The sequence below is a fragment of the Schistocerca nitens genome, chromosome 7 (genome assembly GCF_023898315.1).
Source record: "Schistocerca nitens isolate TAMUIC-IGC-003100 chromosome 7, iqSchNite1.1, whole genome shotgun sequence".
In the NCBI taxonomy this organism is placed as follows: Eukaryota; Metazoa; Arthropoda; class Insecta; order Orthoptera; family Acrididae; genus Schistocerca; species Schistocerca nitens.
Window position 1 is genome coordinate 429,302,487 of NC_064620.1, and position 15,420 is coordinate 429,317,906.

The 15,420-nt window shown below is 35.0% G+C and overlaps 1 protein-coding gene across 1 annotated transcript in view; it reads right to left on the reverse strand.

Annotated features, from left to right (window-relative positions):
* LOC126195147 (cadherin-23-like) overlaps positions 1-15,420 on the reverse strand; it is a 460,891-nt gene that overhangs the window by 147,893 nt on the left and 297,578 nt on the right. Inside the window, exon 22 of the mRNA XM_049933652.1 lies at positions 10,014-10,131. Coding sequence (XP_049789609.1) covers positions 10,014-10,131 — 118 coding nt within the window. The remainder of the gene's footprint in view (positions 1-10,013; positions 10,132-15,420) is intronic.

The following is a 15,420-nucleotide window of genomic DNA, read 5'->3' on the forward strand; positions in this document are numbered from 1 at the left end:
CAAGTTCTGAAATTGTGAATTTTTTATGTTGAAATATACGATGAGAGGGATGAGTAAAATGAAAGACATTGTAATTAAGGTTTCTGCCATGATGCTGGACCAAGGTGTGGGCTCCCAGCTCAAAAGTGTACCTATGTAATGAAAATATTTAAGGAAAAAGAGAATTTAGTATAAATAGACGGTGTTAACACTACATGTATAGTATAAAATAGTAATGCACATGTTTGTGAATTAAAAGAAAGTAAAAAGCCAATTAGCATAAGGAGACTAAGTAAAAGCCGTGCGGAGTGGCTGTGTGGTTTGAGGTGCCATGTCACGGTTTGCGTGACCCCTCCAGCCAGAGGTTCGAGCCCTTCCTAGGGCATGGGTGTGTGAGTGTTGTTCTTGGTATAACTTAATTTAAGTTATTTAAATAGTGTGTAACTGTATGAACCAATGACCTCAGCAGTTTTGTCCCTTAGGAATTCACACACATTTGAACTAATTAAAAATATAGTTAATGTACAGAACGAAGAAAATGTGGGACTGGATAAACTAGAAGTCACTGGTTCAGCTGGAGAAGGTTGTAAGGAGAAGGAGAAGAAAATTCGAACACATCTGCGAGCATAACTGAAGAACTACGCAATGTAGAGGAAGAAACTGGAGTGAAGAATGAAAATTTGCATGATAATGAGTGGAATATTTTAAAAAAAAAAAAAAAAAAATGAAAAAGAATGAGATGGTGATACTGATATGGATATTAATAGTGATTTGGAGGAATTAATGGAAATGTTGAAGTAGGTGATGTGAAGCTTGAGGTGAAACACATTTAAGAACAGGAATCAGTACTTGAGAAAGAAGAAGTTAAAATTTTTTATGTAAGAAAGGAAACGAAGAGTGATAGTTACACAATATACTCAAGAGTCAATCCAGACTGAGCATCAAAAACTGGGGCAAGGAATCTAAAGTGGTAAAAGGAAGAAAGAAGAAGGAGCCACCTGACAAGAATAGGATATGACAGATGAGATTGTTGCAAACAATTGGTGGTGATTTTATGCTTGATAAAGAAGAAAGGGAAGAATCTGTACAACCTGTAATAAAAGTGGAAATAAATGGAAATGAAGAAGAATCATTTTTGGACACCAGGAGTGAATTATTAGTGACTGATATTTTTAGAGAGGAAAGAAAACCAGTACACATACCAGTAATTTTTGAGAACATGTCTCTCTGGAGCAAAGCAGTTAATTTATTATTTAAAACTGAATGTAACAGTCACAACAGCAGTAAACTTTTTTTATACATAAGGTTACTGGTATTGATCTTAGACCATCTTCAGACACCCACCACGATGGCAGATGGTGGCTGTGAATGGAGCTGGCACTACATTTCCACGAATGCTAATTGTGCTGCAGTACGGTTTAGAGCATTTAGTGTCCATAGAGGTGTAGCACCTGCTCCATTCACAGCGAGCATCTACCACCATGGTATGGGTCTGAAGAGGGTCTAAAACAGACTGACACTGATAGCCTTACATGAAAAAAAAGTTTATTGCAGTTGTGACTGTTTATATTCAATTTTAGACACGAGAATTTAGGGGCAATGGGAAAGTCAACCAAATCACTAAAGTACCAGTTATTGGTTACTGAACTAGTACAAAGAAAGGAAATGAAAGTGAAATTCTTCATGGTAGCAGAACTAAATGTAAGCATAATTTTAGGAATGGCTTTATGAAAGAAATATTTTTAAAATGTATACTGTGAAGATGATAATGTGTGTCTCAAGCTTTTAAGAAAGAGACTGAGTAGAGTAACGCAATGGGAAAATTAAAAATAAAGAATGCTGGAGAAAATATACAGTGGAAATGAATCAGTTGAGTCTTAAGAGAGATGACATATGACACTGAAGATCAAGAAACAGAAAAGCAAGTTAGGAAGAAGTTTCAGAAGTTTCAGAAGTTCAAAGTATGACTAAGGAACAGAAACAAAAGTTATTAGACATCTTGTTGAAGCATCATGGAATATTTTCTAACAAGCTTGGTGAGTTAATAAATATATACTGTCAGTGATCTGAAATTGTGCAAAATTCCTGTAAGTTCTACTTGAAATGTAACCACATATTAATTTTTACATTTCTTTTTTCCAGATTAGATGTATTTTTCACATTATTAGCATAAGTTCAATTTTTTTAGAGTAATGTCTTACCAAATGAGTTAATTCATTTAATGGAAACATGATGAGTTTGCAAGTGAACACATGTAAATGACAAAGAATTCTTCCAAACAGTTACATCTTTCTTGTGCAGCCAAATACATATCTCAATTTTTATAATTTTTTAAATGAGTATTCCATTATGTATGATACTTTCTGGATTAAATTTAGAATGTGACCAAGATATTATTGTAGTCTTTGAGTGCTGAATATTGCTCATTAACTTTCTGGAACACAGCACCACAATTAATACACATCATGGACATTTTGCAAAAAGTTAAGTGCACTATCAAGTTGAAATGTCGAGAAATGTTGACAGATGGCATCACTCTGTTGCAGGATAATGCCCACCCACATTTTTACCACGGTAGTTTTGTCTATACAGCAGAAGTTTCATCCTTACATATTCTCTGTACAGTTCCAGTCTCTCCCGATGTGACTTCCTTATTCTTGAAGCACTAAAGAAAATGAATCGTGACCATCAATTGACTTTGGATGAAGGGGAACATGCCTGGGTATAATCACAGCTCCATAGACAAACACAATCATTTTTCTCCGAAAGCAGTGTCTGTCTTGTCCCACAGTGGTGTAAATGTTTTAACAATTATGGTAATTACTTTTGAAATAATAACAGTTTATTTATTTTTTCATCTATCTCATGTTTATTTGAATGATACTTACATTTATAAATTTTGTGTTCTAAAATGTTACAATCTCAAAATTTTATTCTTTCAAAAATCTGGAAGTACAGTTCAGTGCATCTGATTTTTCTGTATGTAGAAACATATACTTACACTACAATAACAGCTTGTTAATTGTTAAAATTAGAAAATTTATGGTAATTACTTTTGAAATAATAACAGTTTATTTATTTTTTCATCTATCTCATGTTTATTTGAATGATACTTACATTTATAAATTTTGTGTTCTAAAATGTTACAATCTCAAAATTTTATTCTTTCAAAAATCTGGAAGTACAGTTCAGTGCATCTGATTTTTCTGTATGTAGAAACATATACTTACACTACAATAACAGCTTGTTAATTGTTAAAATTAGAAAATTTCACTACCTAAAAAATTCTCTGTCTATTTTGGGAATCTCTGTGGACATTAATACTTGGCTCTCACAAAATAGTACCTATTATTTTACTATTTTTTATTTTGACAGCTGTGAGTTATGTCAGTTCATCAGAATTATGTAGACAAATAAGTTTGTCTGTTCCAAAAGTGAACTTCAAGAAATTTTTATTTACTGTCAAATATTGGGACTCCTGCAATTTACCAAGGCATGCAACAAAAAGGAACTTTGTACCAATAAATATGGAAAGATCAGAACATAATTACTCCCGTATAGCGTAGGATGCTTCATAGATAATCATAAAATCCAACAATCCAAGGAGGTTGATTTAAGAAGAAAGGTAAAAAAACCTAGCTCAGTAATGCTTCAAGCAGAAGTAATTATAAATATGTCTGTATGAAGGTATATATCACTTGATTAACTTTCTTTGTTAAACTTGTAGGGTATGTTTTTTTCATGCTTACAGTAAGTAGTTTCAAGATAATGTGAACATAACAATAGAGAAACCATGTCACCCAAGACTATGTATTGCAGGAAAAAGTACCAGGGAAGCTGCCATTTTAAAATTCTCTGTATAGGAATAAGTGTAATTTTCCTATTGTGAATATTTCATTTGTATTTAATACCCCCATAAATGGGAAACTGTCATTTTTTGAAGTTACGTATCTTATTAAAAATACTTTCATTTTGAGTGATTTTATTTGCATGTTAACTTTGCTTTGATGTGACACTTTCCAGACTGTATAAAGATGCCTAACCCATTAATTGGAGTGTAAAGATGGAATCTGGAAGAAAGTATTTGATAAGTGTGCATGCAGCAGAGCCATTGAATTGGCAATTTCCTCAATTGATCCAGAGTGCGACCCTTGTGAAAATAAAGGGGCAGATGAAACAGAATAAGGTGTTCATATATTATACAGATGACACCTGTTTGTGTCACACGAGGGAAACACCAGACAACAAACTAAAGCAATGGTCTGGGGACTATTGAGAGATCGAGAAGGAGTGGCCTATTGAGAGGAAAGAGGAAGATGTGAGAGTGGGTGACTGGAACTGGAACAGCAGGTTGATGGTGAATCAAAAGATGATTTGATGTATTTTTCATAATTTACTTTCACATTTGGCTAATTGTTTTCATTTCAGCTTTGGAATATTAAATGTTGTCAGTATATTTATGGATATGAAATAATAAAATTATATTGATCACCACCTCAAAGTTTGTCCTTATTTTTTGTGATTACTAATACTAAAGAAAAATTCACTTTTCATTAAAGTAACAGAAAAAATTTACCTATGTTTCTTAAATTTTTCAGAAGCTTATTTATTACCAGATAAATTTTTTGGATATTGTTAACATCATGGATTTTGTAACTGTGAGAATACAGAAACTGTAGGTCAGCAGTTAACTATGTTACCATACATTGTATTAATTAGAGTTCAAGGCAGTAATATATATAAGGGAGAATTGAGTATTTTATAAATTTGATGGGTAATTTGTGCAGTGTTATAATTTCTGGTTACCTTTGCATGTAATTTCCAGTGAGTTATTAAATATAGTTTTGACTGAATGAAAAAGATTTTTCTATGTGATCATTATTTACTATCATTCATTTTGGACTGATGGAAGTTTTTGTGTTGGAGTATTGCATAGTTCAATTGAATCTTTTCATCAATGAATGCCAAATCTTTCATTACATTTTGGCAATTGTTCTGATGATGAGCTACGTGTAAAACATGTCAGAAGTAAAATTTTCAAAAAGTGACCTGCTGATTTTGGTGACTTAATGAAGCAGTGATTTAAGACATGCTCAGAAATAATGCTAGGTGATCATGTGTCATTAACAAGGATGTGAAGGTCACTGGCCTCCACTCAGAATAAACAACAGATTTGAAAAGTGAAATTTCATGTTCCAGAGAGCATATTCTGCTAAAGAAGGAAGAGAAAATTCTCCTAATTGTATAGAGACTTGAGTGTTATGTTTTTACAGCTGATGATGGCAACAGAATAAAAAGAGAGGTTGACAGACGCCATTTCATAGACTACTCCTGTGGAATAGTATCAAGGAGGTAGTAAAACCACAATCAATGGTATATATATTGTAACATCCACAAGATAAATTTTAGCTACAGTGTGACAAGAGGAAATTATGCCTCTAACAGTTATAAATGTTATCTATCTGACATATGAAAAAACAGTGAAATAAATGTTAATTATTTATATAATATTTTATGAGATCAACGCACATGCACCCACAAATAACTATAACAAGAAGACCTGCCAGAAAGTGGATGACTTCTGGAATGACCTTGAAGAGACGACAAACAAAATTGCCAAACACCATGTAATAATCTTGTTAGGCGACTTTAACACACAATTAAGTAAAGAGAAAAAATACAGGAAAATCACCGGAATCCATACAGCTCACAAGAGAACTAACAAGAATGGGGAAAGATTGATAAGCTTTTGCGAAAATTTTGGCCTCGTAATTATGTCAACACAATTCATAAAACCCAACAAGAAACTGTATACCTGGAAGTCGCCCAACGCAATGTTGGGTGAATTCCAGATAGACCATGTGGCCATCTCCAAGAGTAACACAGTAGAAATTCTGAATGTGAAAACGAGAAGAGGATTTTTTGACTCAGACCACCGTCTTCTACAGATAAAGACCAGATTACAACCCAATAGAAAAAAGCCAAAACTAAACAAAGTGCTGAGACCAGACCCCGAATACATAAAACTCAACAAGGAAAACATCTTACAGGAAATTAGTCAGACAAACACCACAAAATGGACAGAACTTGTGGACGTCCTCAAATCCACAATGCAATTGGGTCAACCCCCGAGAAGGAGAAAACACAGGTGGTGGAATATAATATGTGACCAAGCAATAGAAGAAAGGACCAATGCCTGGAAAAACTTCAATAGTCACAAAACATCAGAAAAATGGCAACAATTTCTAGTTATCCAAAAACAAACATTGAAAACTATTCGGAGGGAAAAAAGAAATTATGACAAACGGCGACTAGATGAGATAGAACAAGACTTGAAGAAGAACAACACCAGGAATTTTTATAAGACGTTTAAAGAACATATTGCAGGATACCAGCCACCCAATCTTTGCTTCAAGAAACCGGATGGTTCACTAGAAACTAACACGAAGAATAACTGCCAAATCCTCGCAGACTATTTCAACAAACTTCTCAACTGTGAAAGACCTACAGAGGACATTCACTACGAGACGTCTACACCAAATCCTGACGCTAAACTGCCAACCATCAACGAAATAGTAGAAATTATCAAGACACTGAAAAACAATAAAGCCCCAGGAGAAGATGGAATTATTGCAGAAGTATGGAAACTAAATGATGAAAGATTAACAGGAAAAATTCACAAAATCATATTAAACATTTGGGAAACAGAACAGATCCCATCTGAATGGAAATGCGCACTCATCCATCCGCTCCACAAAATAGGGAACAAAACTGAACCAAATAATTACAGGGGTATGTCACTCGTACCGGTCACATATAAAATCCTATCAAAAGTTCTCATGAATAGATTTGAAGAACAAGCTGACACACAAATACGAGAATACCAGGCTGGTTTTCACAAGGGACGATCATGCATAGAGCAGATCTGGAATCTGAAAATGATTCTCCAGATGAGAAACACCCGAAACACAGTGGTTACTTTTGTAGATTTTAAAAAGGCCTATGACTCAATAGACAGAGTAGTGCTCTGTAAGACGCTGGAAGAATTCAGGATTGACAGAAAGACAAGAGCAATCATTCAGGAAACATTAACTGACACAGTCTCCAAGGTTAAATTTATGGGGGATATCTCAGAACCATTTGTAATCCAAACTGGAGTGCGACAGGGTGACGGACTTTCACCATTACTCTTTAATATCATTCTTGAAAAAATCATCAGGACACGGGAAAAAGAAGTCAAAGGAATCCAAATTGGCATTAGAAAAGATAATAGATTCAATGTGAAGTGTTTAGCTTTTGCAGATGACCTTGCAATCCTCACAAATAATAGAAAAGAAGCCACTAACGCCATAGAGAAGTTACATGAAATTGCATAAAGAACTGGCCTGCAAATCTCATATGAGAAAACCCAGTACATAGAAAGAGTGCCACAAGACAAATTGCCTATTGTGACAACCCATGGGAAAATCGTACAAGTACCACATTTTAAATACCTGGGAGAAATTATCCAGCCATCAGGGATCAACCTAAAGGCCAATGAGGAAAGAATAAAAAAACTACAGAAAGCATATAAACTCACGTGGAACTATTATAACAAAAAGTCCATATCCATTAACGCAAAATTGAGGCACTACAACACTGTCATACTTCCAGAGGCACTGTATGCATCTGAAACAACACAAATAGGTGGGCAAACTAAAATGAAAGAAATAGAGAAACAAGAAAGGAAAATTCTTAGGAAAATTTTTGGCCCGATACAAGAGCAAGGAATCTGGAAGAAGAGACCAACATCAGAATTATATAAATACACAGACAAGATTACGGACACAATAAGGAAAAGAAGAATGCAGTTCTACGGACATATCCACAGGATGAATGAAAACAGAATTTCAAAGCGAATTCTTAAAGCCAACTCAGGCAGGGGAAAAACAAAATGGATAAAAGAAGTTGAAGAGGACCTCAGACAAGCACAAATAACAGTAAACGATGCAGAAAATAGAACTGAATTCAGGAACATCATCAAAAAACATAAATCTGACACCACAACACAGAAGAGACCAGGATGCAAATGGACAGCGGAGTGAAAGAAACAACACAGTGAACACATGAAGAAAATTTGGGCTCAGAAAAAACATAAACAATCATCATAAAGGAATTCAAGTTCAAACACGCTCTTAAATGGGAATAATCGAAAATAATAATAATAATAATAATAATTTTATGATGTAATTGGACATATCAATGTATATCATACAAAGACAATGATAATTGTAAATTCCTTTTATGATCTGCGTTTGTCTTCCTTTGTTTTTACCTTTTGTAGGTTGCGGATGCAAGATGCATATCAAACTGAGGTCTGTTAAGAAATTGTAATTATTTGTTAATTATTACTTGAGAATAGAGTTCATTATTATTATAAATATTAGTTAATAATTATTTGTAACTTTAATTCCTCTCTCAATAAGCATTATCTCTGTTAATTATTTCTTTCTGCTGCAAGGAGTGCAGCCATTGATGATAGCGATTTTATTGCGTTTTTATCTGTTTTCCTTATGAAAATGTCAAAGGTTTGCTTGATGACAATTAGTCTAAATAGAGCACAATATGAAAGTAAAGTTTAATAAGCATTTCAAATACTTATCCTATTTCCTCTAACAGTAGAAAGTCTCTATCAATTGTCTGCTGCCATCTTAACAATTATCTCAGCGGCAGATACAAATTACGCAACTCTGCAGACATAAATGACGAAGGTAATAAAAATGTGTAAAAATAAATGTGCACCGGTGGTCCCGAACTCATTTTAATGAAAATAATTCGAATTAGATTGGTCCTTTAAAAACAGTGCTCATAGCATGATCCTTATAACAAACTTTTCTAGCTGATGTATGGAGCCAAAATTAATTATGCACAAGTTTCGAAGAATATTGTTTCAGGTAACATACGTCAGTGTTGTGCGTGGCTGATATTCGGTGGTTTTAATGATCATTTTGCTGAAGATATTTGTTTCCATCATAATCAATAGTTTTATAGAATCTGTTGTATGAACTGTGATTTAGTGACACTTACACAACTTACAGACAACACCTTAACACAATGTTAACTTGGAGTTCTTTAGCAACTTGACCAAATCTTTGGCCGGGAGAAAAATTATTTAGTAATTACTCAGTGTAATAAAATAAGATTATCATTTTCATTTACAAATTAGTTAAATACCAAACCACTGACTAGCACAGCGAACGCCACAATATTATCACTCAGCAAGTTGTGGAGAGGTTTATAATTTAAATGAGGTAGTTTTCCAGGAATCTAACGTCATAAACTTTATGTTATCGCATGTCCTCCCATTGATAGCCAAAATAATGGTCATTTAAATTTCTTCCAACATAATGGTTGGAACATCCTATATCTGGATAGTGTGTTCTCACACTAGCAAGCAATAGTGATATCAGCAATGAAGGTATGTATAATAATAGTTTATGAGTAGTGAAATGATTATTACCATATTTATTTTACTTGTCAATTATAGAACCGAAATGTGACTGATTAAAGTAACCATACCTCCTCCTTGAATTCTTCCTAGCAAATAATATATTTTGCAAGTAAAAGTGGAAATACTGTGCAGTGATAAATAGTGACACTAATAACAGTATAATAATATTAGTGAGTGTGCTATTAATGCAGTGAAATTTAGGCTACTTGTGGCAGGAAAGTTAATCAAATTATAATAATTTGACAGTAACAACAGCCACATCAGCATGAAGAGAGTATACCTTGTCTATCATTTCATGTATCTTTCTAAAAGAACGAACAATAAAGAGGGGGAGAGACAGAGAGAGAGAGTGGGGGGGGGGGGGGGATTGGAGGATGCTGTTTGTTCAAAAACACAGTACTGTATGTCGTTATTCATGATCCACATGTTATTGTAAATAAAGAGCATCTCCAACACAAGAAGAAATATGCATGATGAAACACACTTTTCAGTTCAAAATACATATATTATTAATGCAGATTTTAGAAACACAGAAATATGTTACCTGTGACAGTAACTGTCACCTGTCCATTTCCAGTTGATGGATCATCCTCATCTGTGACTTCAAAATCTGGTAATGGTTGATTTTGCCAATCATAAAGTCGGCTTCCAACACGTTGTGTCTGCAATGAAAAGAGAGTATTGGACTGGCTGGCAATAAAACATTATTGTTACCTTTCAATAATGCAAGCTCATAAAGCTATGTGCAGATATATTATCTGATCAAAAGTATCTAGACACTGCTGTGTGATGTGGAACTGACTTCTAGGTGTCATGAGAGGTGCAGCCACTAGTATAAAACAAGGCAGTGTTGTGTTGTCAGTAGAGAAACAGTAACAGGAGAGTTGTTGGTCAGGAGTGCTCAGTGACTTTGAACATGAACTATTAATTGGATATCGCTTAGGTAACAAATCTATTGGTGGCATTTCATTCCTTCTAAAGCTGCCTAATTTGACTGTTGGTGATGTGACTGTGCAGTGGAAATGCAAAAGAACAACTACAGCTATGCCAAAGCCAAGCAGACCTCATGTGGTAATGGACAGGGATGGTCAAGCATTGTGGAGGATAGTTGTAAAAAATCACCTGAAATCAGAAGAAGAAATCACTTATCAATTTTGAAGTCTACCAGCAATCTAGCTAGTGTACAGTGATTGTAAATAGGGAGTTGAAGGAATGAGGTACAACGCGCAAGCAGCTCCTCGCGAACAAGACGTTTCTGTAGTCGACGCTAAGTGACACTTAAGGTGGTGTATAGAGTGACACCACTACACAGTGGATGGCTGACAATGAGTGATGAATCATACTATACCTTGTGGTAATCTGATGGAATTGTCTGGGTTTGGCAAATGCCTAAAGAATGTTAGCTGCCATCTTTTGTAGTACCTACAGGAAAGTACAAAGGAGGTGGTGTTATAGTATGGGGGTATTTTTTGTGGTTAGATTCTGGTTTCCTTATTGCACTTCAGAAAATCATAAGTGCAGAAGGATAGGTACATATTTTACAGCACTGTGTACTGTGTACAGTAAATGAATAGTTCAGCTGTTTTTATCAGCATGACAATGCACCAGTCATAAATCGTCATCTGTGAGGCAATGGTTTATGGAAAATAACATTCCTGAAATGGACAGACAGACGCCTCATTGAAAATGCCTCCAGCAGAGTTCAAGCCATCATAAAAGACTGTCATATTTAAAAAAATAAGTGATACTCAATATACTACTGAGGAGCAATACCATGTTAAATGTCACAGGCCAAATACTTTTTGAAAAATTAAAATATAAAATAAGAAAACAATTTTTTCTTTTCTTTTTGGTAACATGCTTTTCAGAAGAGAACAAGTAGACTGTTACTATGATTAATGAAATCCACAGCTACAACACTCTTGAAACAGGAGTGATAGATGTCCTGAGTTGTCAACTTTTTTTTTTTTTTTTAAATTTTAATTTAAATGTTGGAATCGATGTGTGTGACTGTCAGGTTATGACTGCTACAATTATTTCTTAGTTTGTATCAGTGCCACTTTAAACTGAGCAAATTTTAAATGTACTGAAAGGGAAAAAATCATTTGACAAAATTACAAGATGATAGAATGGAAAATCCATACATAACTTCAGGAGGGGAAATTCCAACTCAGGCTCATGCCAACAGATACAGAATCAGCAAGTCTTAGAGTTTTTTCTCCTGAAAGTAGGTATTACCCAACCATGTTGCTTTACAGTGGTACACAATATAAAATTGTGGAGTGATATCATATTAGTAGAAGCTGTAATATAGAATTTTATGCCAGTAAATGTTTAAGCACTGCCCTAATCTATATGTTTGTTAATGATTTTCTTTTCTTTTTCTTTTTTTTTTTTTGTATCTACTCATACCTTTGTATATTAAAAAGGAAAAAATCTCTTAATGTTCTGCAAAATTGTTTCATTCTGTCGTGAACTGGCTTTCGGCTTCTTCGACCATCTTATGAATGCTGCAAGTACAGATAAACAAGATGTGCAACTTACACAGATATTATTTGTATACAAGATACAAAACTGACAGAATGTTTACGTATGTAAATATTACACTTTTTTGGTCACATAGAAATAATTACAATAACTAAAAAAGGGAGTAAATAAAATTTTTATGTGGTGGTTCATTTAACAACAGGTGAGATATAAGACGGATTTACAGCTTTTATAATGAAAACATAATTTGACAAAGGGGAAAAGGAAAATTGAGTCTGATCATTTAATACTAGACTGGCACTCTATGTCATGTGCTAGTTAATTTACAGTATTTCCGGTAGGGTGATCTTTATGAATTTTTTTTTTTTTTTAACAGAATGTAATACTTCACATTCTACATCACCTGAATGGTTTTCTTCTAATGAAGGTTGAATCTTTCTTCCTTAATCTGCAGCTTCTCTCCTTTTTAAGGAGCATAATTACCACAGCTCTGCCTGACAGACCAATATAAAGTTTTTCACACTGCTTGCAAGTGATTTAATATACACCACTGTATGCCAAGAGTTACAGTTTGTCTTTACTATTAACTAAAAATTTTTGATATGCTATTGGTCAAATGGTCAAATGGCTATGAGCACTATGGGACTTAACATCTATGGTCATCAGTCTATGCTATTGGTATTATAAAATGAAGGTCTGTAGTCCTGATACTTTAACTTTTTGCAAGGTTGTCTGAAATTTTGCCAGTATATGAGATTTTGCACCCGACTTTGTAACTACTGAAAGATGTTGTTGGCTAATGTACAGAAGTTGGCTAATTATATGCCTTTTCTCTTTTTCTTAATGTATTATCCATCAGTGCAGAGCTATAGGAATTGCTGGAAGCAATATGTTTGATGGTCTGCTGTTCTGTTTGAAAGGCTGAGTCAGATATGGGAAGGATATGAGGCTATGCCTGACTGAATGGAATGCTGCATGTTTATGACTGTATGGATACTGGGAGCTTGAAGGGATTACTGTATTATCAGCTATTCATTTCTATAAATGTTAAATAAGTGTCTTCTTGTATTAACATCTAAATTTATAGACGAGCCTCTCAGCTTCATTGTAAACTGTATTTTCTTATGTTGCAAGTTTAAGTTTTGTAGTAATGTATCTAACTGTTCAGCAGTACTGGTCACAAACACAGTACATCATTGACATATCTAAATCAGAATTTTATTTTTCAGTTCAATGGATCACTCTGTAAGAAAATTTGTTCAAAATTGTCCATGTAAATTTCAGATAGTATAGGACTAAGAGATGAACCCATAGTTAGGACATCAGACTTATTTTAAAATTAAGTAATTCTGTTTTGCCCACAGTTTCAAAACAAGTACTATAGTCAGTTTGGTAGCACGGACAGAAAATTCAGTTAATTTGATTCCTAATAAATGCTGCCCGAAAAAAAAAGTACACTTGGAAAGATGACGTCAATTTTGATTTGATAATGGCATATACCACCTGGGAGATAGTAGATGTACTGATAATGGTTTGAGCATTGTCTGCCAACAGACAGTATAGTGGCATAGCTACCAGAGTGCCATCTGTGTCTCCCTTTAACAGGGAATGCTCACAGCCAGAAGGCTCAGTGTAGTGGAAACAAGTGAAGCAAGCAGGCAACCATGCCATGCAGATGCACTTGTGCTTTCTACAGCCAACAAAGCAAGTTTGAAAGAGTCAAATTATGACCTTCCAAGTGGTGGGATGGTCCTTTTGGAATTGCCATAAAAATTGTACATGCTGCATCAGTTGTGCAACAATGCTGGTATCAGTGGCCACCTGAACATTCATACATCCATACATTCTGGATGTCCATGTTGCATAGACATCCACCAGGCTTGTTGTGTTGTAGGAGAACAGTGGTAGAATGTAAAGCTACCATAGCACAGGTAAGAGGGCTTGTGAGCCCAGATCTTACAATACAAACTGTTGCAAACCTGTTATTACCAGTGGCACTACTGGCAAGCATGATGCTATCCGATCTTTCAGTCACGTCACAACATTGATGTGCATGGCTTGATTGGTGCTATCAGATGAACACTTTGAAAATCAAATGGTGCAAGCTCGTTTTCAGTGATGAAAGCAGATTCCACCTGAACAAAAGTGATGGTTGTCTGTATGTATGACAAGACCTGGTGAACGCTGTCTCGTAGAGGGCATTCACCCAAGACACACTGGCCTCACCACAGGCCTTATGGTCTATGGTGTGATAAGCTACAACTAGCATTCATCTTTGGTGTTTCTCAGGCGATGTTAATCACTGCTTGGTATATGCAGAATATTGTTAGACCTGTTCTTTTGCAGTTCCTATAACAGGAAGTTGATGTGTTGTTCCAACAGGATAATGCTCACTCACACATTGCCCATGAAACTCAATATCTTCTGCAAGACATGCACCAACTTCCCTGGCCTGCATGATCTCTGGACTTGTCTGCAATCAAGAATGCGTGAGATACTATGGGACGAGAAGTGGCTCTTGTGACTTGGTCATCCAACAACTCATATGGAACTACGTGAACAGGTCAAGCATGCAGTGCATAACATATCTCAGGACAGTATTTCCCATCTGTAAAATTGGCTGGATGGCAGAGTCAGTTTCTACATTGCTGGGCAATGGAGGCTACATCATGTACTATGATGGTTAAACACCCAAGGCATGGTTCGATACCTGGTGCCTCAGATCCACTTCTGCTCTCGATCTGTAAATGTAATCACTTCATGTACTCTGTAAGCACTGTTACAACAGTAATCTTGAGTGAACTGGAAACCTCTAAAAGGGAGCACTAATTTTTTTTCCTGGCAGTGTAGTATAACTAACTCAATTTGTCCCACACTGGACATCTGTAAGTAGTTGCACTTTAATAATAATGAAATTATTGTGCTTCAAAACGTGCAATTTTTTTTAAAAAAATGAGATTTTTTATATATTGATGAAAGATTATCAGATTTCCAGCTGTTCGGTAGTAATAAGATACTGCAACATTTTGATGAGTGTGACAGTCTTCATCAGAAGATAATGAGTATTACACTAACTGAAATACTGCAGTATTTTAACACCATCATCTGGCTTGAAACCTGACAACTTTTCATTGGTGGTGTGTGCTGGGAAACTATATATTCACATGCATAAGTGTCATCATATGATGAGTATTTAATGTTGTTGACAACTCATGCATAAACAATATCAAAGCACTACACAAGTCCCCACTAACAATAAAGAAACAAGTCCAGCTGTATACACTTCTTTCTGGATGTCATTCTCCACTTTACATATCAAATTTAGCAGCGCACCTCTGAAAAGTTTGAGAACATTCACAACACTTAATCATTAAAAAAAATCATACAGAATGATGACACTACTCCAAATACAAATTAGCTCTGAAGGATAATCAGAAGCCTCAATAAAAATCTTTGCAAAGTCT